Genomic DNA, 22090 nt, shown 5'->3' with positions numbered 1-22090 from the left:
GGATGGCATCACTGACTTGATGGACATGAGTTTGCACAAACTCCAAGAGTTGGTGATGGACAGGGAAGCCTGGCGTGCTACAGTCCATGGGGTCACAAAGAGTCAGACATGACTGAGTGACTGAACTGAACTGAATGTATTAACAGAAACATTTAAAATCAGTGGCAAAAAAAGATGGGACTATTGAATAAATAGTGTTAGGACAAAAGGGTGGTCATATAGAAAAAATTAAATCTCTACTTCACTCCTTCTATTAAAATGTACTTCAGACAGATCAAAGTTAAAAAAGAAAGAAAGGAAGGAAGGAGAAAAATACAAAGGGAAATATGGGGATCTTTTTTATAATGTAGGATTGGGAAAGGTGTGATATGATGAAAAATCCAGAAGCCTTTACATAAGTCTCTTCCTTCTCTGACCAAAACTGCAAACTGCCAGAAATCCTCATTTCTTCTGTCATTGTCTTATCCCTCCCATTTAGATCTTCTAGAGGCTTTTCTTTTAATACATAACGTATTCCTCCATCTGATTTTTTTAAAGAAAACACAGTTCAGCTTTTAACTGCAAAAGTTTTAGTTTTCACTGTATAACCTTTTATACTATTTGAAAACATTTTAATCTGTATATTATTTAAAAACAAAAGCACAAATAACTTCAATAAGAATCACTTCCTAATTCTTCACCAAAGAAGAGGCCTAATTTTTCATACCCTAGGTCACCTGAATTTCTTTCTCTGGAAGCTTTTCTCAGTAGTGAAGACTTGGCCCCGGCTCCCTCACTGCTCTAATATATGGTAACTTCTGCGGATAGAGAGGATTCCAGGAGGATCTATTGAATTTGATCAGATTAACCTTTGCAGCAGCTTCTGCCCCGGTCAGTTCTGGAGTCACTGGCTTCATAATGGCAGTGGTGTGCAGGCTACTTTAAAAAGAGGGGCAGAATAATCGCGTTACATGTGTGTATCTCCTGGCTAAGACAGACACTATAATCCACCATCTCTGAACGAATCAAGATTTAAAAATGAGCCTCTGCTTGCCAAATGGCTCTCCTGAATGCTTATTTTTGTCTTCCTCTGTCTGATTTTCTAGTACTTGCTCCTCATTATTCCTTTTATTCTGAACATTCACAGGCTTTTAGCAGCTGTTTTGTGTACTAGTTACAAATTTTCCCTAATTTGGTTTATGTACTTACTGAGGGCAGAGGTATTCCCACTCATTGAGTTGATAGCAAAAAATGGAAATCTTTGGCTATCGTGGCTTTTGCATCACATCAATCAGTAACTTTCCAGTGTGCCAAAAGTAATTAGCAAAAAAAAAAAAAATTGGGGGGTGGGGTGGGGTAATAGGGCTAAGTAGAATGAACAAGATTTTGCTTCCAAATTATTAAGTCTAGGGTACTCTGTATAAGGACAGTCAACATTAGTTTTCATAGAGTATGTTTTCTTAGAAAGGATTTTTCTTTTAGGATAATGCCTGAATTAAGGCTTTAAAAGGGACTAATTTCTTAATTAGTATTTTATTCTTATTCTACTTTGCACTTTTTTTCATGACACATATTCTTCCCTGGTGGCTCAGCTGGTGAAGAATCCACCTGCAATGCAGGAGACCTGGGTTTGATCCCTAGGTTGGGAACATACCCTGGAGAAGGGAAAGGCTACCCACTCCAGTATTCTGGCCTGGAGAATTCCATCTGAGTGACTTTCACTTCACTATTAACAGGTATCTTAAAGTTATTGTACAGTTCTTGTTTACTCCGGACTTGGAATCCTAATCAACTTCTAGACATAATCCTTTTCTTCCATTTTAATTATAGTTTAGAATTATAAACTTTCGAAAATGTAGTCTCTTAGAGATGCTACCAAAATCAAAACAGGGGCACATTCCTAAACTATGCCAGAGAAAACAAAAATCACTAGCTTTATTAGCTTGAAATTTGACGGAAGACAAAGGGATCATTTTAAATGGACTATTATTATTATAAATAGAAGAGTATTTTTTATATTTTCATACTATTTTTAGAGATTTGCTAGTTTGTAAAAATAAATGTCTGCCTGTTGGTCATTTGAATGCACACATTTAACTAGAATGAGGTACCATACTTAAGATCCTGTGATATTCCTTCGTGTAACAGGAGAGAGAGATTGAGAGAGAAAAGAGGGAGAGAAGAGAGACAAAGATATAGATAGATATGAAGAGGGGGAAGGAGGGAAGGAGCGGGGAGAAGGGGGAGAGAAAAATGGGAGAGAGGGAGTGAGAGGGGGAGAGTGCCCCTGCTTTTTTATGCAGGTGAATTTAATGTTAGCAGTTTAGAACAGTTGTGTAAAAATGAAGCGTGGTTTTTGTTTGGGTTTTGTTTTTGTTTTTTTGGTAAATTACATGGTTTAAATTGCTCTGTAGGAGTTTTAAAAGTACCAAATAAGTTATCTCATAAATGGAGAAAATTTTCTGTAAATTAATGTTTAAAGCCCTAATTTGAGATTAACTAGCAAATCTCTAAAAGCAAATTTCTGTTTACTGTGATTTCTTCAGGCAGGGCACATCCATGGTAAGTCTTTATTGTGATAGGAAAAAATGCCAGTCATGTTAGTTAACAGCTTCTGAAGATTATACCCCAGTTAGATACAATCGTATTTCAGATCTGAACCCCCTAAAAAGCCAGAACTTAATTTGTCACATCACTGTAATGTATCTTTCCCTACCACACAAGGCCTCTCTCTTAGAAAAAGATATCTTTGATGTCTTCATAAAGTGACATTTTTTTTCCTTTTTTTCCCCTAAGCCTAAGAACCTGAAGTGCATCATTATCACATCAATGGCACCTTATAATAAGCTTATGCTTGGCTTCCCTGGTGGCTCAGATAGTAAAGACTCTGCCTGCAGTGTGGGAGACCTGGGTTCTGTCCCTGGGTTGGGAAGATCTCCTGGAGAAGGGAATGGCAACTCACTCCAGTATTCTGGCCTGGAGAATCCCAGGGACAGAGGAGCCTGGTGGGCTAAGTTCATGGGGTTGCAAAGAATCATACATGACTAAGTGACCAATACTTTCATTTTCTTTCAATATGACCTCAAGCAAGTGCCAAGACCAAATTATCTGCATGAGAAACAACGTCCGGGGCAGCCCTAAGTTTACTCAACCAAGGTAACCTGAAATTCTCAGCTGTTCTAGCGTTTGCTGGCAGAGGTGGCCGCTGTCAATTCGCCCTTGTCACATTATTTTCCTTTGTCTCAGCCACAGGGGAGGGCAACAGGGTTTGCTTCTAACTTGTAACAACAGCAGAGGTTATGGATTCCCTCTGCTGCCCTGACAAACCTGACTCCTGGCTCCTCGCCTGGAAACAGGGTAAAGCTGAAGAAAGATGTATTGTTACCAAACAGGACAAGAAATCTGCTATTCTATGAAATGTTTGGTTGGCTACTTGGGGAACATGGAAAAGTCTGTCAGAGGAAGGAAAAAAAGGAAATTGTGTAGAGCTGGCTTTGACCAGAATGTCCACTAGCTTCCTTGATATCCTCGGTTTCTTTACTCCACTTCTTATTTCTTTTAATACACACTGTGGAGTCTGACTGTAAATAAGATAGCTGAAAAGCAGCTACTTCCATGACTGTTTTGCATGGTTATTCACCAAGTGGACTCTCAGGGTAATCCTAGAAGGTATGTGACCCAGGAAAAACAGTGGTTAATAGTACTGTACCAATGTCTCTTTCCCGGTTTTGATAATGTAGTATAGCTATGTAAGATGTTATCATTGAGGGACATTAGATAAAAGGTACATGAAGACTCACTTTCTATTTTCACAACTTCTTGTGGCCTAAAATTATTCCAAAATGGAATTTGAAAACTAAAAAATAGACACCCATGTGTATATTACACTAGTATTAGTTTCTAAGACATTTAAGACTCTATGAGCATGCTCAGTCGTGTCTGACTCTTTGCAACCCCATGGACTGTAGTCCACCAGGTTCCTCTGTCCATGGGATTTCCCAGGCAATAATACTGGAGTGGGTTGCCTTTCCCTTCTCCAGCAGACCTTCTCAACCCAAGGATCGAACCCGGGTCTCCTGTATTGCAGGCAAATTTACTGTCTGAGCCACCAGGGAAGCCCTGCTTCGTTCTATACCATATGCTAAATTCCAAATTATTGAAGAAAAATGGTTAATTATCTCATATTGTTTACTATAATACACTGCAATTGACCTCAATAATTACATATAAAGAAAATACAGATGAATATGTAACCTAAGGATAAAGAATGCCTCTCTAAAAAGAAATGCAAAAGAAAAAAAAAAACATAAAAGAATAAAGTGTGTACAAATTCCAGAATAAAACCCAAGTGGTTTCAGCAGGAGGGGGAGAGCACTAGACAGAGTGCTCTGGGGACAGAGATTGAAACAGACTAGGTTTTTCAAACTGTTTTAAGTTTTTACAACAAGAATGTATCTCTATTACTTAATTTAAGAAGTATCTCAAAAGTCAAACCATAGAACACTTTATACCTCAAAATCATCATAAACAAAGTTAAGTCAAATGAAAAACTAGAAAAATATGACAGGCAAAGGGACAATGTCTTTACCACAGAAGGAGCACTTACATGAGAAAAAGACAAAATGGCTCAAAAGAACAGTAGGCAAAAACATGCAGGAAATGCAAGTTTTCACCTGTCACACTCCCCCAGCCCAGCCTGGCCCTCACAGGAGGAGACAGAGAAAGAGCTGCCTCCCTGGGACCCCGAGGGAGAGGTGCCTCCTTGAGGGAGGACCAGGTTTCAGGGAAGGGGAGGGCTCCAGGAAGTGCTCCTGGAGGGAGGAGACCGTGTTTAGAGCAGAAAAGGGTTTTCTGATGGGGTGGTGTTGGGGAGAATTGGGTGGAGTAAAAGGCAAGAGGGTGAGACCACCAGAATGGACTGGTGCCTGGAGGAGCCTGCGCTTTGGGAGGGTACAGGAAGTTTATGGAGTCATTTATAGCCTGTTCTCAAGGTTTCCAACTTTTGACAAAATTATTTTGGTACTAAACTTGCCCAAAGGGCTTTGTTTCTTTGGGCATTGACCTTCCTGACCTCTCTTGACCTTCCTTTCCAGTCAGTCACCAAGTTCTGCTATTTTCTTCCATTAAAATGCAGTTTCACCTTTTTTCCCCTCTATCCAATCTGCACACTACTGGCAGACTATTGTTTCTAAAATATCACTTGGATCTTGTCTCCTCCCTGCTCATAAACCTCTCAGAGCTTTCTGCTGTCACTGGGTCAAGCATAGACACACCACGAGCAGTCTCCGGTTCCCTTCAAAAACACCTGCTCCAGCCAAACTGGTTCCATCACAGACCTGTCCTTGTATGTGCCACCATCCCTCCAAAGCCTTTTTTATGTTTTTCCTAAGTCTGATTTCACACTCAAAAGACCCTTTCCTTTTTACTTCTCCATGGTCTAGCATTCTTTCACATTCAGTTTCATCCCCTCTTCTCCCACGAGTATACAATATGCTTAAAGCACAAGAGTGGAGTCTCACAGCCCCGGTGATAATCACGGCACCATTATTTAATAGTTTTGTGACCTTGGGGTCACTTTCTTTAGGTCTGCATGCTAAGTTGCTTCAGTCATGTCCAACTCTTTGTGGCCCCATGGACTGTAGCCCACCAGTGTTCTCTGTCCATGTGATTTTCCAGGCAAGAATACTGGAGTGGGCTGCCATTTCCTTCTCCAGAGGATCTTCCTGACCCAGGGATTGAACCCAGGTCTCCCTCATTGCAGACAGATTCTTTACCGTTAGAGCCACAGGGCGAAGCGGCTTCCTTAAGGCTTAGTTTGCCTCAACTCCAAAATGTAATAAATATTTGTACGATTCTTGTGAAGATTCAATGAGAACTATGTATGTAAAACTAACACAGTGCCTGGAGCACAGGAGATCAGTAGTAATGCCCGGAAGTTCACTAGACAGTACTCATTATTACTGTCCAAAATACATTTCTTTTCTCTGAGTATAAAGTTTTTCTTATGATTTGGTGCTTGTGTGCACTGCTATTTTCTCTCTTACATTTAGATTTTTATACTCATTAACACTGGACGTAAAGCCCTGTGTTAGATGCTTTATGTACACAAAACGACATGTTAGGTACTGTTACTTCCATCACTTCACTTTCTGGATGGGAAAAAGTTTGGAGATATTAAAAACCGAACCTAATATTAAACAGCTGGAAGGAAGAAGCAGGTGATTTTCTTTTGATTGATCTATTTTTAAGGTTGAAAACTGTCTACGATTTCCATGAATGATCGCTGGACAGTCCTAATGAGTCAGGTCTGATCTTCCCTCATCGGGAGATTCCTCCCAAGGAGAACTGAGCACTGTCACCAGATCTGGCTTCAGCTTCGCTCCCCAAATAGCCAGAGCCTGCACTTTCCTCCAGCGACTGCTCTGACCCTTTGACTTTAAGAAAGAAAGCACACGAGAAGCCCCATGTTTTGTTATAAGAAGAGAGGAAGATCATTTCTGGCATGAGAAATCATGCCATAAGTCATCAGAACAAAAACCAGGTTTCCATCAACAAGAAGCACCCTGTCTTCCCTGTCTTTCTGAGGAGAAAGAGAGGCTCTTAATAGAAAGAACCAAGCCTTCTGAGTACAGAAGAGGCCAACCTTTCCCAAAGGCAACATAAAAGAGTGTAAGTCTTAAAGAGTCAGAAAGACAAAACCCTAAAGGACAAAAGAAGGACAGACCCCACAACTGTGTATTATTTATTCTGATCTATTACATGAGAGTGCCAGTACATACAACTAGATTTGTTTGGTAAGAACTGAACGAACATAAAAATGAACCACTGTATTAACTGACATGGTAATTATGTTTACAAACTGATTGCCAGTAGAATCATCACACATTAGGCCTCTTCAGGAGCCTACAGTTTCCAGACCATGAGAAAGCACTGCCTCTGAGTGAAACCTGCAAATTTTATCTTGCTAACTCTCAAACTGTTTTGCCTGATAAAGGTGAAAGAACTTCTTTAAAACAAGCAAACAAAAGAAACCAACAGCCATAAAACAAGTTCATCTACTTAAGAAATAAACATGTCTCCCCCGCTCTACTGTCTCTTAACTATCAAGGGTACTTTAGAGGTCAGAAGGAATAGATATACATTCCTATCAGTAGGGGAGCTGCCCACTGCCAGCCTCTGGACAGACACCCTGGGCATGGATTCTCTAAGGCTCAGTGTCAGTAACTTCCTGAGTTGGGAGACTGAGATTGGTGGATGACCAACAGGAGTTTTAAGGTCTCTCCCTTCATTTACCCACTTATCAACAGAGGGTCTTTACTTGTGGAAAGAGGGCAAAGAACTTTTTTCTTTACAATGCTTCTCTCCTACATGTCAGAAGAGAATTATGAGGACTGGAGGGATTAAGATAATGATATTTCCCAAACTGCTTTACAAATTCAACTTAATAAAATCCCAGCTGGCTTTTTTGGGGCTGAAATTGACAAAATGATCCTAAAATTCATATGGAAATCAAGAGACTCAGAGAATTCAAACAGCCTTGAGAGAGAAACAAAGTTGGCCAAATCACACTTTCTGATTTCAAAACTTGCTATAAAGCTACAGTAATCAGATGGTGTGGTACTGGCATAAGGATAGACATATAGATCAATGGAAGAACTGAGAGTCCATAAATAAACCTCACATTTATGGTCACTTGATGTATGACAAGGCTGCCAAGACAATTCAATGGGAGAAAGAATAGTTTTTTCAACAGATGGTGCAGGGACAATGGGCTATCTACATGCAAAAAGATAAAGCTGGACCCCCAACATTCACATCATACATAAAAATTAACTTAAAGTGGATCATAGCTCCACATGTAAGAGCTAAAATTACAAAACTCTTAGGAGCAATACAGGAATAACTCTTTGTGACCTTGGGTTAGTTAAAACCCTTCTTAGATATGACAGACTAGAAAAACATGATGACAAAAGAAAAAAAAGAAATAAACTGGATTTCATCAAAGTTAAAAACTCTTATGCTCCAAAGGACACCATTAAGAAAATGGAAAAACAACTCACATAGTGGGAGAAAATATTTGCAGATCACGGATCTGAGGAGCAAACTGTATCCAGAATATATAAAAAACTCTTACAACTCAATAAGACAAATAACCCAATTAAAAAATGGTCAGGCCGCATCCCGAACCGCAGCCATGGCTGCCTACAAGCTGGTGCTGATCCGGCACGGTGAGAGCACATGGAACCTGGAGAACTGTTTCAGCGGCTGGTACGACACAACCTGAGCCCAGCCAGGCACGAGGAGGTGAAGCGAGGCGGGCAGGCGCTGAGAGATGCTGGCTATGAGTTTGACATCTGCTTCACCTCAGTGCAGAAGAGAGCAATCTGGACCCTCTGGACAGTGCTGGATGCCACTGACCAAATGTGGCTGCCAGTGGTGAGGACTTGGCGCCTTAATGAGCGACACTACTGGGGTCTGACTGGCCTCAATAAGGCAGAAACTGCTGCCAAGCATGGTGAGGCCCAGGTAAAGCTCTGGAGGTGCTCCTATCATGTCCGGCCACCTCCATGGAGCCTGACCATCCCTTCTACAGCAACATCAGTAAGGATCACAGGTATGCAGACATCACTGAAGACCAGCTGCCCTCCTGTGAGAGTCTGAAGGACACAATTGCCAGAGCTCTGCCCTTTTGGAATGAAGAAATTGTCCCCCAGATCAAGGAGGGGAAACGGGTACTAATTGCAGCCCATGGCAACAGCCTTAGGGGCATCGTCAAGCATCTGGAGGGTCTCTCTGAAGAGGCTATCATGGAGCTGAACCTGCCAACTGCCATTCCCATGGTCTATGAATTGGACAAGAACTTTAAGCCCATCAAGCCCATGCAGTTCCTGGGGGATGAGGAGACTGTGCGTAAAGCCATGGAGGCTGTGGCTGCCCAGGGCAAGGCCAAGAAGTGAGGGCAAGCAGCAGATTACTTTCCCAAGGATTACCCTCCTCCCCTGCCCTGGCCCACCCTATTCCTCTGCACCTCTCCCTGGCACATGTCCCACTGATTACATCTGTAGGCATCGTAAGTTGTACCTGCAGGTGGGGACCAGCGGCTCCTAATTCCACATTAGCCATTTTATCTCTTGCACCCACTCCCTTCATACAGTCTAGTCAGAATGGCACGTCTGGGGCATGGTCCTCAGTCCAAGCTGAGGGAAGACTTATCCAAGTGTTGAGAGGTCATCACTGGGGGGTTTGATGGTGGTTTATTACTAAGGAGCTGCTTGAGTAGGGAACAGGGAGAAAACCATGCTGAGGTGTGACCAATGAGAAGTAAGAGCCTGTTCGTGTCCCCAGAGGCCAGCCGGGCACTGTTGTTAGGTGACTCGGGGCTCTAATCATTCCAGTGGAAGATGAATGTAACCTGCATGGTGACTCAATCAAATATTCCTCCCTGACTCTAAAAGGCTGGATCAATCCTGAATGTTTTTGTGTTGCATTTACTTAAAAAAAAAAAAAATATATATATATATATATATATATATAAATACAAAAAAACAAACAAAACAAAACCCTTCTGGGGTTTTTAGTGGAGGTTGAAATATTCCCACATGTGGTCATCAGCAAATAAGTCATTCCTTACACTATCATGGGATAAGCTCCTGACGTCTAAGGTGTAGGAGTTCATCCTGCTGTGTTTTAGAATCCCTCCCCTGCCTTACTGTTTTGTGGCAGCGGAATGCCTCTTGATCATGTCCAAGTGTGTCTCTCACTGTGCCTGACTTCTGAATCATGTTCCAGTTGCTTGGCCCAGCACTTGGGCCCAGTATTCATTTGAGCATAACTGTACTAAAAATGTCTTTTTTCCAGATCAGTATAAAATAAAGGAGTGACGTGCAACAAAAAAATAAATAAAAAATGGTCAAGAATCTGAATAGACATTTCTCCAAAGAAGATACAGAAATGGTCAAAAGCATATGAAAAGATACTCAACATCATTAGTCACCAGGGAAATGCAGATTAAAACCACACTGAGATATTACTTTACATCCTCTAGGAGGAGTATTCGTAGGAAGACATGTGTTCAAAACCATGTAGAGAAACTAGAACCCTCATACACTGCTGGTGGAAATGTAAAATGGAGCAACTTTTCAAAGAGTCTGGCAGTTACTCAGAAGGTTAAACAGAGTTACCTTATAGCCCAGCTATTCTGCTCCTAGGTATATGTCCAAGAGAAATGAGAACACATGTTCACACAAAAACTTGTACATGAATGTTGATAGCAATATTAGTCTTAATAACTAAAAAAAAAAAAAGTGAAGACAACCCAAATGTTCAACTGATGAATGGATAAATAAAATGTGGTACATCCACACTATGAACTATTATCTGGAATTGAAATGGAATTAGACACTAATATACGCTATTGCATGGATGAACCTTGAAAACATTAAGTGAAAGAAATCAGTCACAAAAGCCCCCAAATTCCTTGATTCCATTTATATGAAATATCCAGAATAGTGAAATCTATAGAGGCAGAAGGTAGATTAGTGGTTTCCTACAGCTGGGATGGGAGGGTAGAGGAAATGAAGAATGACTGCTAGAGGAAACAGGGTTTCTTTTAAAAAGGTGATGAAATGTTCCCAAAGTGACTGATGATGGCTACATAACATTGTGAATAGAATAAAACCCACTGAACTGTACATTATAAATGGGTGAACTATATCTCAATGAAGCTGTTAAATGTGTATTTTAAAAAGAATTACAGGTAAATAAATTTATATTAAAAAAAATCACCACACTAAAAAAAATAAATAAAAAGAATTACAGGGATATCAAGAAAAAGGCTTCAACATTAATGAAAAGGTCAGGAAATATTTCAAAAACAAAAATCCACAAAAGAATCAGAAAAACACTTGGTAAGTATGTGAAAAGGAAAGCTGTAGGACTGGAAATTAAAAACATCCTTAGTCTGGATCTATTCTGAAAAACAAATTTTTAAAAAACACACTGTGGTGGGGAGGGATAAACTGGAAGTTTGGGATAACATGAAAAGTGAAAGTGTTAGTGGCTCAGTTGAGTCTGACTCTGAGACCCCAGGGACTGCAGCTGTCTGAGCCACATTATATTGTAGTGTGTGTATGTTAATCCCTGGGCTTCCCTCGTGGCTCAGATGGTAAAGAATCTGCCTGCAATGCAGGAGACTCCGGTTTGATCCCTGGCGGGAAGATACCCTGGAGGAGGGCATGGCAACCCACCCCAGTATTCTTGCTTGGGAAATCATATGGACAGAGGAGCCTGGCAGGCTAAAGTCCATGGGGTCGAAAAGAGTAGGACACAACTAAGCGACTAACACTTTATTTCATATATAAAAAAGATAAAGACCTACTGTATAGTACAGGGAACTATATTCAATATCTGGTAATAACCTATAATGAAGAAGAATCTAAAAAAGAATATCCATCTCTGAATATCTCTCGCAAAGAGTCGGACACGACTGAACGACTGAACTGAACTGATCTCTGCACAACTTTGCTATACACCTGAAATTAACACAACTTTGCAAATCAACTATATTTCAATTTTAAAAACACATTATATGTCAATTCTATCTCAGTAAAACTAGAAAAAATTTAGAAAACACAAGAGGGAGAGTCTACCACAAACTGTTCCCCCTTCTTTTTTTGGTTGCAGTTTTATTGATATTAATAAATGACAAAAAAGGTCTGGTCTGCACATGGACTCTTTAGATATAGGAAGAGCTTAGTAGTAGTTATTTCTCATGCCAAACACACCTTCCACCCTATTTTCTAAATCATTGTTCTAATTAAAAAAAAGATACAGAATTAGGCTATCAGATTTACTAAGGCAATCAATGAAATCCATCATTCATTTGCATAGAATCTTAAAGTTTATAAATCACTTTTACACATTTTATCTCAGCTGATCCTCTCAAAGCAAGTATCACCCCCATTTTAAAGATGAAGAAACAGCCTCAGAAATAGTAACAGACATTTAAAGCCTCACATCTAGTGAAAGGTATAGACAGATTAGAACCCAGGCCACTTTCTAAGTTTATAAAGAAACTGCTCTTTTGTATACAATATTCTTTTAGTAAATACAATTTTTTCTTGTTGAATTTTCTCTTACGAAAAGTGTTCGGAACTAATTTTAAATAGCAGTTTGGTCCATATTGAAACATAGTTTAATATACAGTATAATATATATTCTATACTAATTTCAATCCTATATTTCATTTTTTAAAAATCAAAAAAACAATTACACGGGGAGTTCCCTTGTGGTCCAGTGGTCAGGACTCGGCACTTTTACTGCTGTGGCCCTAGGTTCAATCCCTGGTTGGGAAACTAAGATCCCATAGGCTGTGTAGTGCAGCCAAAAAACCCCCTCAAAAACAATTACTCAGAAATGTACAGATTCCAAGCTGACTACTACAGAGTTTGACTAATGGCTAAGAAGTCAAAATAATGCTTTTGACTAATGGTTAAGAAGTCAAAGTAATGCTTTTGGGCAATAACTTTGCGATGCATCCAAAAGTCAAATGTGTGTCTCAACCATTTAATTTACTTAATATACTAATATCAGGAAATAATCTTTCCTTGTGTTTTCATATCTTATTTAAGAATTAAGGCACTATAATGACAGATACGGAGAAGGCAATGGCACCCCACTCCAGTACTCTTGCCTGGAAAATCCCATGGATGGAGGAGCCTGGAAGGCTGCAGTCCATGGGGTCGCTACGAGTCGGACACAACTGAGCAACTTCACTTTCACTTTTCACTTTCATGCATTGGAGGAGGAAATGGCAACCCACTCCAGTATTCTTGCCTGGAGAATCCCAGGGACGCGGGAGCCTGGTGGGCTGCCGTCTATGGGGTTGCACAGAGTCGGACACGACTAAAACGACTTAGCAGCAGCAGCAGCAATGACAGATAGTATAGTACATGCATGTCCTCCAAAACACAATACCAGTCTGAATATAAATATGGTCTGAAAAGCTAATCCCCAAATTTTGATATAATTTTAGATAGAAGTTTTCCTAAATCATTTCCCCTTTATTTTCCTTCCAGAATGTCCAGAACTCCAGAACGATCATCTACTGTACAGTTGTTAAACACTGGTGTTAAGTAATGATCAACCTATAATTGTTGGGAAAAAAGAAAGAAATCAATTGAATCTACATTTGAATATGGCCAAAGGGTTCTGTATTACAACATGGCTGAATTGGACATTTCATTTGTCTAACTTTACTGAACATTTATGAGTGTTAGGCTAGCACACACCGTGACTAATAAGACATGACTGTGTCCATGTTCTCTGGAGTGCTCCTCCAGGTAGGGAAAACTATTAGGTAAAAGAATAATTACAATGCAATGTGAGAATGACTATCTATAATGAAGACTTGTACAAAGTACCATCTTTGGCTTGCTTATGATCAGGTCTTGTGAGATAAGATAAGTATCAGTGACTAAAACATGCCTCTAAAGCTGAATAGCCACTCACTAACCTGTATCATCTTTCGATACTGTGCCATACCCAGGTGTCTCCTCTCTTCCTGATTTGCATAACTAGGCAAGATAGCCCAGGTTGATAGCACTACTGTCTCAGGTTAAGGCACAAACTCAGATCAAATACTACTCAAAGGAACATAAATTCCCTCATGATCTTAGTAGGTATAACTCCTGAAGTCTTTAGGTTGTGAAGTGTTGTGAAATTTTTCTCTTCAGAAGAAAAGCTAAGTTTAAAAGCTCAGTTAGAACCACAAATATGCAAATAAAACATTAAGCCTATTTCTCTGAAATTAAAGACTGTACATTTTTGAAACTTTTATATATAGATTCTGGTATAGAAAAGGTTAAATGGAGTAAAAAAATAAGAATTTTTCTCCCACAAAGCTACTGTACATCTTTTAAAAGGTTCCCCAACTATAGAATGTATCTCCTTTCTTCCAACTGTAAAGACACTATCAGCAAAATTATTCCTTTCCCATATAGTGCAACTGGACTGGGTCAAGAATAGAACAGTCAAGAAGAATAGGCAAATCACTTATTTTTTCTTTTGAAGTTGGGGGAGGACTGGTATTTATTCCCAAGTTTGGGAAAAAGGAGGTACTTGAATTTCTTTAATTACAACACAGCCTGGCCCACTATAATACACCGTTGATGTTTTCAAGATTTTGCTCAAAGGATATTCTAGCTTTACATACCATAATGTACACAGTAATGTAGAGGAGACTCAAACTGTGAGAGGCATTTGTTGTATTGAAGCACAATTCCAACTAAACCAAAAAGGATTTGCAGAGAAAATTCAGAAGTATAATGTCCTTCAACAGGACATGTAGGCTGCAAGCCAAATAGCATTAAGGATTCCCTAGGGGGCAGCATCTTCTGGGATGGTAAAGTCAAGTTTTCTGTGTTAAGTGCTCAAAAAATGCTGGTACTCAATTGATGACAGCTGCAAAAGCCTCTGGGAAGGTCTGACCTGACCTCACTGCAGTTCTGACGTCTCCATTTAAACACAGTTCCTTCTGTGGACAAGGAAAGCTTCCAAACACTATAGGTTTCTCCAGGAGTTAGTCTCTCAAAGATTCTAGTCAGTATATAAATGTATCTTTTAAGTAAAAATACAGTCATCCTGGGTCAAGATTCACTTTAAACAATTATGCCTATTTAAATGATATTTAATGGTATGAGGAAATGTTATTTATTTGTGTGTGAAAAAAGATAAAATTTTAAAATTAAGAAGTTCACAAAACACATATAATGTGATCACATTTATTAAAAAGTATATATATATGTGAGGATTTTTTACCAAAAGGATTCATGGCTATTATAGAAAATTTGGAAAATAGAGGACAAAAAACAATAGTTGTATTCCTATAAACCAAAGATTACCACTTAATATTTGTGTCAGTATTTCCAATTTTTTCTGTCTATATATATATGTCCTCCCAATAAATGTAATTGTGAAAAACTTAATCTTTTTCTTAGTCATTAGTCTTGCACAGATTAACATATAATGATATTCTAGGAAAATAGGGTAAATTCAGAGAAGGCAATGGCACTCCACTCCAGTACTCTTTCCTGGAAAATCCCGTGGACGGAGGAGCCTGGTAGGCTGCAATCCATGGGGTCGCTAAGAGTCAGACACGACTGAGCGACTTCACTTTCACTTTTCGCTTTCATGCATTGGAAAAGGCAATGGCAACCCACTCCAGTGTTCTTGCCTGGAGAATCCCAGGGACGGGAGAGCCTGGTGGGCTGCCATCTCTGGGGTCGCACAGAGTCAGACACGACTGATTCGACTTAGCAGCAGTAGCAGCAGGGTAAATTATAAGATTCATGCACATGAGTGGTTTTCAACCTTGGTTGCATATTAGAATCGCCTAGGGGAATACTGAAAATTCCCAATGTCTGGACCACTCCCACAGACCAATTAAATCAGAATCTCAGGAGATGGGACCTAGGCATTAGTATTTTTCAGAGTTCCCCAGGTGATTCCACTGAACACCAGGGTTGAGAACCACCACTTGACAGCTTTCCCTGCTTTGAGCAAAACGTGATTTACAGCAGTGCTTTCTTAAACTTTCATGTGCATATATATAGATCATGTGGAAATCTTGTCAAAATCTAAATTCTGGCTCAGTAGGGCTGGGGTAGGACTTGAGATTCAGCATTGGCTCAAAGGCCGAGGTCTGAGTAGCTACAGGGTTCTGGGAAGGAAAACTCTTAAATGGAAAGAAACACTTACAGCCACTGAAGCCCATGCTCTATGCCACCAGGCAGGGAGGGCAGTCTACCACGATGGACAAAGAACTGATATGGGGAGTTAAAGGATGTTTCTAAAAAATAAGATTTTAGGGAAGTGAAAGTTTGGAATAACTACATTTTTCAGGGGAAAACAGTCGCTAGAGCTTATATAGTTTGTGTGCACAAAGAAGGACAAGAGATAATGAAGACAAAGAAAGGTGGGCAGTGTAAGAAAAAAAAATCAACTGTCTAAAGAATTGTTATGGGAAAAATAAAATATTTGGCTGCTGTGCTGGAAATGGATGGAGAAACACTACAAGGAGATTTGTAGAATATTTCACTGCCAAAAACATGTTTGGGAAGCAGTACAGCTAATAAACTGAAGTTGGTGCAGATTACTAACCATCCTCCATCAACCCACTCCTGGGACCTAAGAAGAGACCCCAGGAGTATAAGTCTCTCCTGGCAGCACTTAAGGAACCAACAACAAACAGTGGACTATTTGCCCAAACGCTTCTCACTGTGTGCAGAAAGAACACTGAGATGCTCAAACATGGGGTCTTACAAAGCTTCTTGGGGCTTCCCAGGTGGCATTAGTGGTAAAGAATCTGCCTGCCAATGCAGGAGATATAAGAGAAGGGGGTTTGATCCTTAGGTTGGGAAGATCCTCTGGAGTAGGAAATGGCAACCCACCCCAGTATTCTTGCCTGGTGAATCCCATGGACAGAGGAGCCTGGTGGGCTACAGTCCATGGGGTTGCAAAGAGTCGGACATGAATGAAGTGACTCAGCATGCATGAAGCTTCTTAGCAACACTCTACTTCAGATTTCTAAATTTCAATGGAGATGGAACAAAAAAGGTTTTTTTTCCTCCTGAAAATTAGAAGTTTAGCCTAATTTGTAGAATGACAAACAATGTAAGTATTCATAAATAGAAAACATAAGTTTTCATAAATCACCAGACTGTCCTTCAAAATAACTTCTAAAAACAATAAAATAGGAAAACTTTTGCATAAAATTATCTGGAAAATTATTTGAATCAGCTGGTACACTTTATCAGATATTGCTTATCAGCTCGGCCATGTCTGAGTAAAGTTCTGTTCAAATAAACTAAAGAGGAAGAAACTAAAGGGGAAGACTTTACCAAGTAATGAAAAGAATTCTGATGTCATATGATTCATGTTACACATCTCTTGGATGTAAGAATCTTTGGCAGAATCATACCCAACCATAACGGTTCCACTGATCTGTATATTCAGCACTTACTTACTGTGTGATGGTGATGGTTAACATGTGTTGAGTGCCAGATGTTGGCTAAGTGCTTTATCCACATCTAAGTTAATCTGCACAACCCTATGAAATAGGCATGATTATTACAGTCCTTGTATGGATAAGAAATCTGGTTTAGGGATGGCAAGTACCATGCTCAAAGGTCATGAAGCCAGTATGTCATAATGCTGGTTTTTGAGTGCCTGATTGCAATATCTATTCTCTTAACATTTATATGACATAAACAGCCCTCCTGTGTGCTAAGTCTGTACCAGGGAGAAACTATACTCAAGGCTGGGGGACAGAAGGTAAGTTATGATGTCTAAGTTTGTGGTACAGGATAAGCAGTTCTTCTGGGACACGAGGCTGGAAAGGTACTTCAAACACTGTAGAATACAGGATGCTGTATGGTGTTGTGGCATGTCAGCTCAGATTATGCTGCTGGTGTATTCCATGGGTCAGAACTCATTTACCTTTGGGGTCCCTGATTCTTGATCTTTTATATATTCTTGATGAGCAAAAGACATATTTACAAAGAGGACATACTATGTGACTATAGACATAATTTCTTTTAGCTTAGGCAAGCTTTCCAGAAATTACTGAACCACTCTAACTCTATAAAATCAAGAAAGCCACAACAATGTCCAGATAAGAGATCTAGTACTAGTTGAGGGGTTGGTCTCCTCCACATTCAAATGGTAAGGGGGGTTGCTGGATAATCTAGTCCAGTTAGGACTAGGAAAAAAGAAATCTGTCTCAGATTGAGGTTCTTGACTTTCTACTGAGTTTCTGTAAAAATCTCCAAAGGCTAAGGGAAACCCCACTGAAGGTATTAGCTAAACAGTGGTGATGAAGATCAATAATTCTTAATCAATGATTCATTACCAGTGCAGACAGATAAAGAAAGTCCTAACTTTTTTGCATTTCTAAGAGCTAGCTTTCTAGCATGCATTCGTGTTCAGTCACGTTCAACTCTTTGGGACCTCTTGGCTGTAGCCCGCCTGGCTCCTCTGTCCGTGGAAATTTCCCAGGCAAGAATACTGGAGTGGGTTGCCATTTCCTTCTCTAGAGGGTCTTCCCCACCCAGGGATGGAACCCACGTCTCCTGTCTTAGCAGGTGAATTCTTTACCACTAAGCCACCTGAGAAGCCAGTTTCCTAGCAGTCTTATTCAACTTGATAACTGCAAACTTACCAGGGAAAAGGCAAATAGTATTTCCAGCCTTATTTGACGTTTGGCTACATTAATTGCTTAAAGCTGGTCTTTCAAAGAAAGAGGCAGGGGAAAGAACTACTATCTGAGTACCTACATTCAATATACCAGTTAAGCACTGTCCTAAGAGCCCCTCTCTTTTCTATTTTTCAATCTTATCTCACTTGATAATGACACTCACAGGAAACAGTACTGATCTCAGAAGTTAAACACCTTTCTTAGGAACTCATGAGAAAGGTACTCAGGTAGTCAACACAGCTCGCATTCAGGTGAGGCCTGTCCGTACTACGTGTTCTTGAAAAGAAGTGACTTCAGGCAGCTGTAAGATCCTGGGTATCTTTATGAGGATAGGCTTCCAGTGCTAGAAGAGCTGAGGAAACTGATGAGAGGATGATAAAGGCAGGCAGACCTCAAACATTTCACAAAAATGGTCCTTTTGCTCCACCTAACAATGTTCTCTTGGGATATGGTTAGTAGAGAGTAAGGACTATGGATTGAGTTATTGATGCTGTACAGCTGTACCCTCAGGTATCTGTGGGGGACTGGTTGTAGGACCCCCTCACATCATAATCTGTGGATGCCCAAGTCCTTTCTTTATAAAATGGTATAGTATTTGCATACAACTTAGGTACATTCTCCCTATACTTTAAATAATCTCTAGAATATTTATAATATATAATACAATGTAAATGCTATGTAAATAGTTGCTGGCACGGCAAATTCAAGTTTTGCTTTTTGGAAACTTTCTGGAATTTTTTTTCTTGAATATATATATTTTTTAAAATTTAACTACACCACTGGGCATGTAGGATTCTAGTTCCCCAACCAGGGATCATACCCATGCCCCCTCACTGGAAGGGTGGAGTCCTAACCACTGCGCCACCAGGGAAGTCCCCTAAATATTTCTGATAATGCAGTTGGTTGAATCCCTGGATGTGGAACCCATGAATACGGAGGGTTGGTTTTACTGATCCACAATGGAAACAAGAATCTACTTATGACAGCAGAAGTCCCCTGTTATAAGCTGCATTCAGTTAATTAAATATCTTAGATTAATGATCTCCTTGAAATGCAGCTGTGAGTTCAAATATCAGAGTACACCTCCTGCTTTTTTATCCTCTGAACAATAGCAGGAATTTCTTACTGAAAGGAATTCAAGACCTTACAATTTGCTTTAAGGAACTGAAAATCTGTAGTGTAATAAGCAATCTGAAGTTATCTTACCTGACACAGAAAGCTTGTTTATTATAAAGTTTTTAATATAAAGACTTCTTACCTTACTCAGCTAATCTTCGAAAAGATGCAAAAGGAAACAAGAAAATCTCAGGCAGGGAAAGCATTTGGCAGTATGGTCCATATTATGGCATGGAGGATACTGTGACTGAAAGAGCAGGGTTACTATCTGAATCAATCCTTGCCAACTGTAGCTTTGCTCCTGAAAATTAGTTCAGATAAGCAGGTTGACAGTTCTCTATAGACATTCACAGTAACTTTTATATTTTTGTCAAGATCAAAACTAGTATTTCTCATAAATTCACACAGGTGATTTACTAGTATTTGCCTAGAGAGCCAAAGGAACAATGTTCAGAAAGTGATGACAGAAAGCTTGTTTTACATGGAGGGTAACACTGCTACGGTACTCTTTCTCACTAAATTATTTCCCTTCAACTCTCCAAAGAGAGCTGCCATTGTTCATTTTCCCTTTTCTACTACTATAATCTTGCTAACCATCTCATTCACATACTTACTCTTTAAACATGCACTGAAGTTCGACTGTGTATCAGGCACAAATTGTACTGGGGATTCTACAGCCATGTTACTCAAAAAGTGGTCCACAGACTGGTGCTGGTTTGTGAATGCATTGGTTACCTGTCTACGACAAGGGTCTAAAAAGTTTAACAGGAATTTGGCAGAGTAATTTGAATGTTGATTCTAATAATAAAATTTTTGACATTTTGTATGTCATCTTTCTAATAACTCATTTTTATTTATTTTATGAAAACACTAGTCTATAAAGGATTAGAAGTAAAAATCTGGCTTGTTACCAGTAATAGTTTAAGTAGCATTGATCTAAAGCTGCAGTCCCTAACCTTTCTGGCACCAGGGACTGGATTTGTGGAAGATAATTTTTCCCTGGATTGGGGTAAGGGATGATTTCAGGATGATTTCAGCGCATTACATTTACTGTGCATTTGATTTCTATTATTATTACATCATCTCCACCCCAGATCATCGGGCATTAGATCCAGAGGTTGGGGACCCCTATTCGAGAGGATAGAAAGATAAGACCTTGGCTCTTGCTTGACATGGGCATAATTAATCCCATGTGAGCGTTAAAAAAAAAAATCTTTCCATCCTCAGACACACACATTTCTAAGGAACTTGATATAAAGTTCAACCTTTGTAAATAGGTTTGGGGAATACTGACCCTCTTTTTAAAGGTTATAAGTTAATAATAGGCTAAAAGAACAATGGAGAAGGGTGAGATAAGAAGGCAGGTCAAGTAGAAAGGACAATTTAACACAGAACAGGAAACCAACAGGCAGCCAGGAGGGTAGTAGGTATGATGAATTGCTGAAAGCCTGGAGTGAAGCTAAGAGGGTCAGTCAAGGCTTACTGGAGGGAGGGAGACACTGAGTCTAGTCTCAGCCATCCTTTCCACTCTCCAGTAACCTCCTACCTTAGTTCCTAGGCACAGCCTACCCTCCAGCTACCCCTAATTGCTATACTTCCCAAAGACATTATTTTCTTCTGCTTGAGTGTTTAGCAGACTACTGCTCCACTCCGCCTAGAGTACGTATCCCCCCATCCAGTACTCTTCTTAAGGACTCAAGTGTTGCTGTCAACCTCTCTGACCGTGGTCCCTGACACACCCTGAGGGAAAGCTTTTATCCCTCTTCAGCGCACTTGGACACTTGTTTAAACTTGGATCACATTACTTATCAGAATGTACCATGAATATAAGTCTGTGAGTCAAATTCCATTGGCACTGTATTATTTACCCTTCTCTTCTCTGTGCTCAGCACATAATTGCCTTTCAAATACGTGTTGAACCACACTGAACATCAGAGAGCAAGTTAGAGGGGTTGATTAGATTCTTGTTCAGGCTGAGCAATCAGAAAGCAAGGCTCGCTGAAAAGTGCCTAGAAGCCAAACAAGTAGAGCTGCTCATTCAGGGTTCAATAGGCTATGGAAAGGCCAGCTTAGAGATGGAGCTCAGCAAAAAACAAAAGGCAACAGACAGACCCCAAAACCCCATTCTCCTTAGGGAGAACAGTTTCTTCACTAAGCCAAACTGTACATGAAAACACATTAGAATGAAAAGCCCATTCTGTATTAAGTTGAATTCATCACTTGGCAGAGTAAATTAAACATGGGAATGCGGCTCATTACCCATAGTCTGGAGGAATTTCAAGGTAAGTTGAATTGTCAGGCAAAACGGCTGACTAAGCACAAATGACATATGCTAACGTCTACTATGGCTGACCTGAGCAATAGGAGGCAAAGCTTCAACACCAAGGTCACAGGCATGAGGAAAAACCTCCCCCTTCTCATTCCTCTGGGGTGGGAGCAGCTGCAATGACCAGCAGTAAACAAAGGGAGTTTCTATTTAGTGGTATTCTGAGCATTTTCATCATAGGAGTGCCTTTCTTTGCTCTGCTTTCCTCATTTTTGGTTGTAGCTTTTTCTTTTTGTTCTCATTCTCTGTACTTTAACACTCTGCCTTTATGATCTCTCCCCTCTAGAACCCTCTCTTCCTAGTTCACTTTATGAATTCACTTCCTTCTCTTATTCCCATTATCATTCTTTTTTTTTTTTTTTTAAATAAGGTATTCATTCAGCAATCCTTTAAAAAATTATTTGGCTGCACTGGGT

The 22090-nt window shown here is 39.9% G+C and overlaps 1 protein-coding gene, 1 non-coding gene and 1 pseudogene across 2 annotated transcripts in view; 2 read left to right on the top strand and 1 right to left on the bottom strand.

Moving 5' to 3' along the window:
- Positions 1-15045, bottom strand: part of PDE6D (phosphodiesterase 6D, cGMP-specific, rod, delta) — a 40905-nt gene extending 25860 nt beyond the window's left edge. Inside the window, exon 1 of the mRNA XM_010836959.1 lies at positions 13512-15045. Coding sequence (XP_010835261.1) covers positions 13512-13519 — 8 coding nt within the window. The 5' untranslated portion in view covers positions 13520-15045. The remainder of the gene's footprint in view (positions 1-13511) is intronic.
- On the top strand, positions 5700-9458 carry LOC104986411 (annotated as a pseudogene).
- On the top strand, positions 12260-12332 carry TRNAK-UUU. Its single transcript has one exon. It is a non-coding gene; the product is annotated as a tRNA-Lys (tRNA).
- Positions 15046-22090: the final 7045 nt, after the last annotated feature.

The sequence above is a fragment of the Bison bison genome, unplaced genomic scaffold, assembly GCF_000754665.1.
Source record: "Bison bison bison isolate TAMUID 2011002044 unplaced genomic scaffold, Bison_UMD1.0 scf7180017864068, whole genome shotgun sequence".
NCBI lineage: Eukaryota > Metazoa > Chordata > Mammalia > Artiodactyla > Bovidae > Bison > Bison bison.
This window is presented reverse-complemented; position numbering and strand designations above follow the sequence as displayed.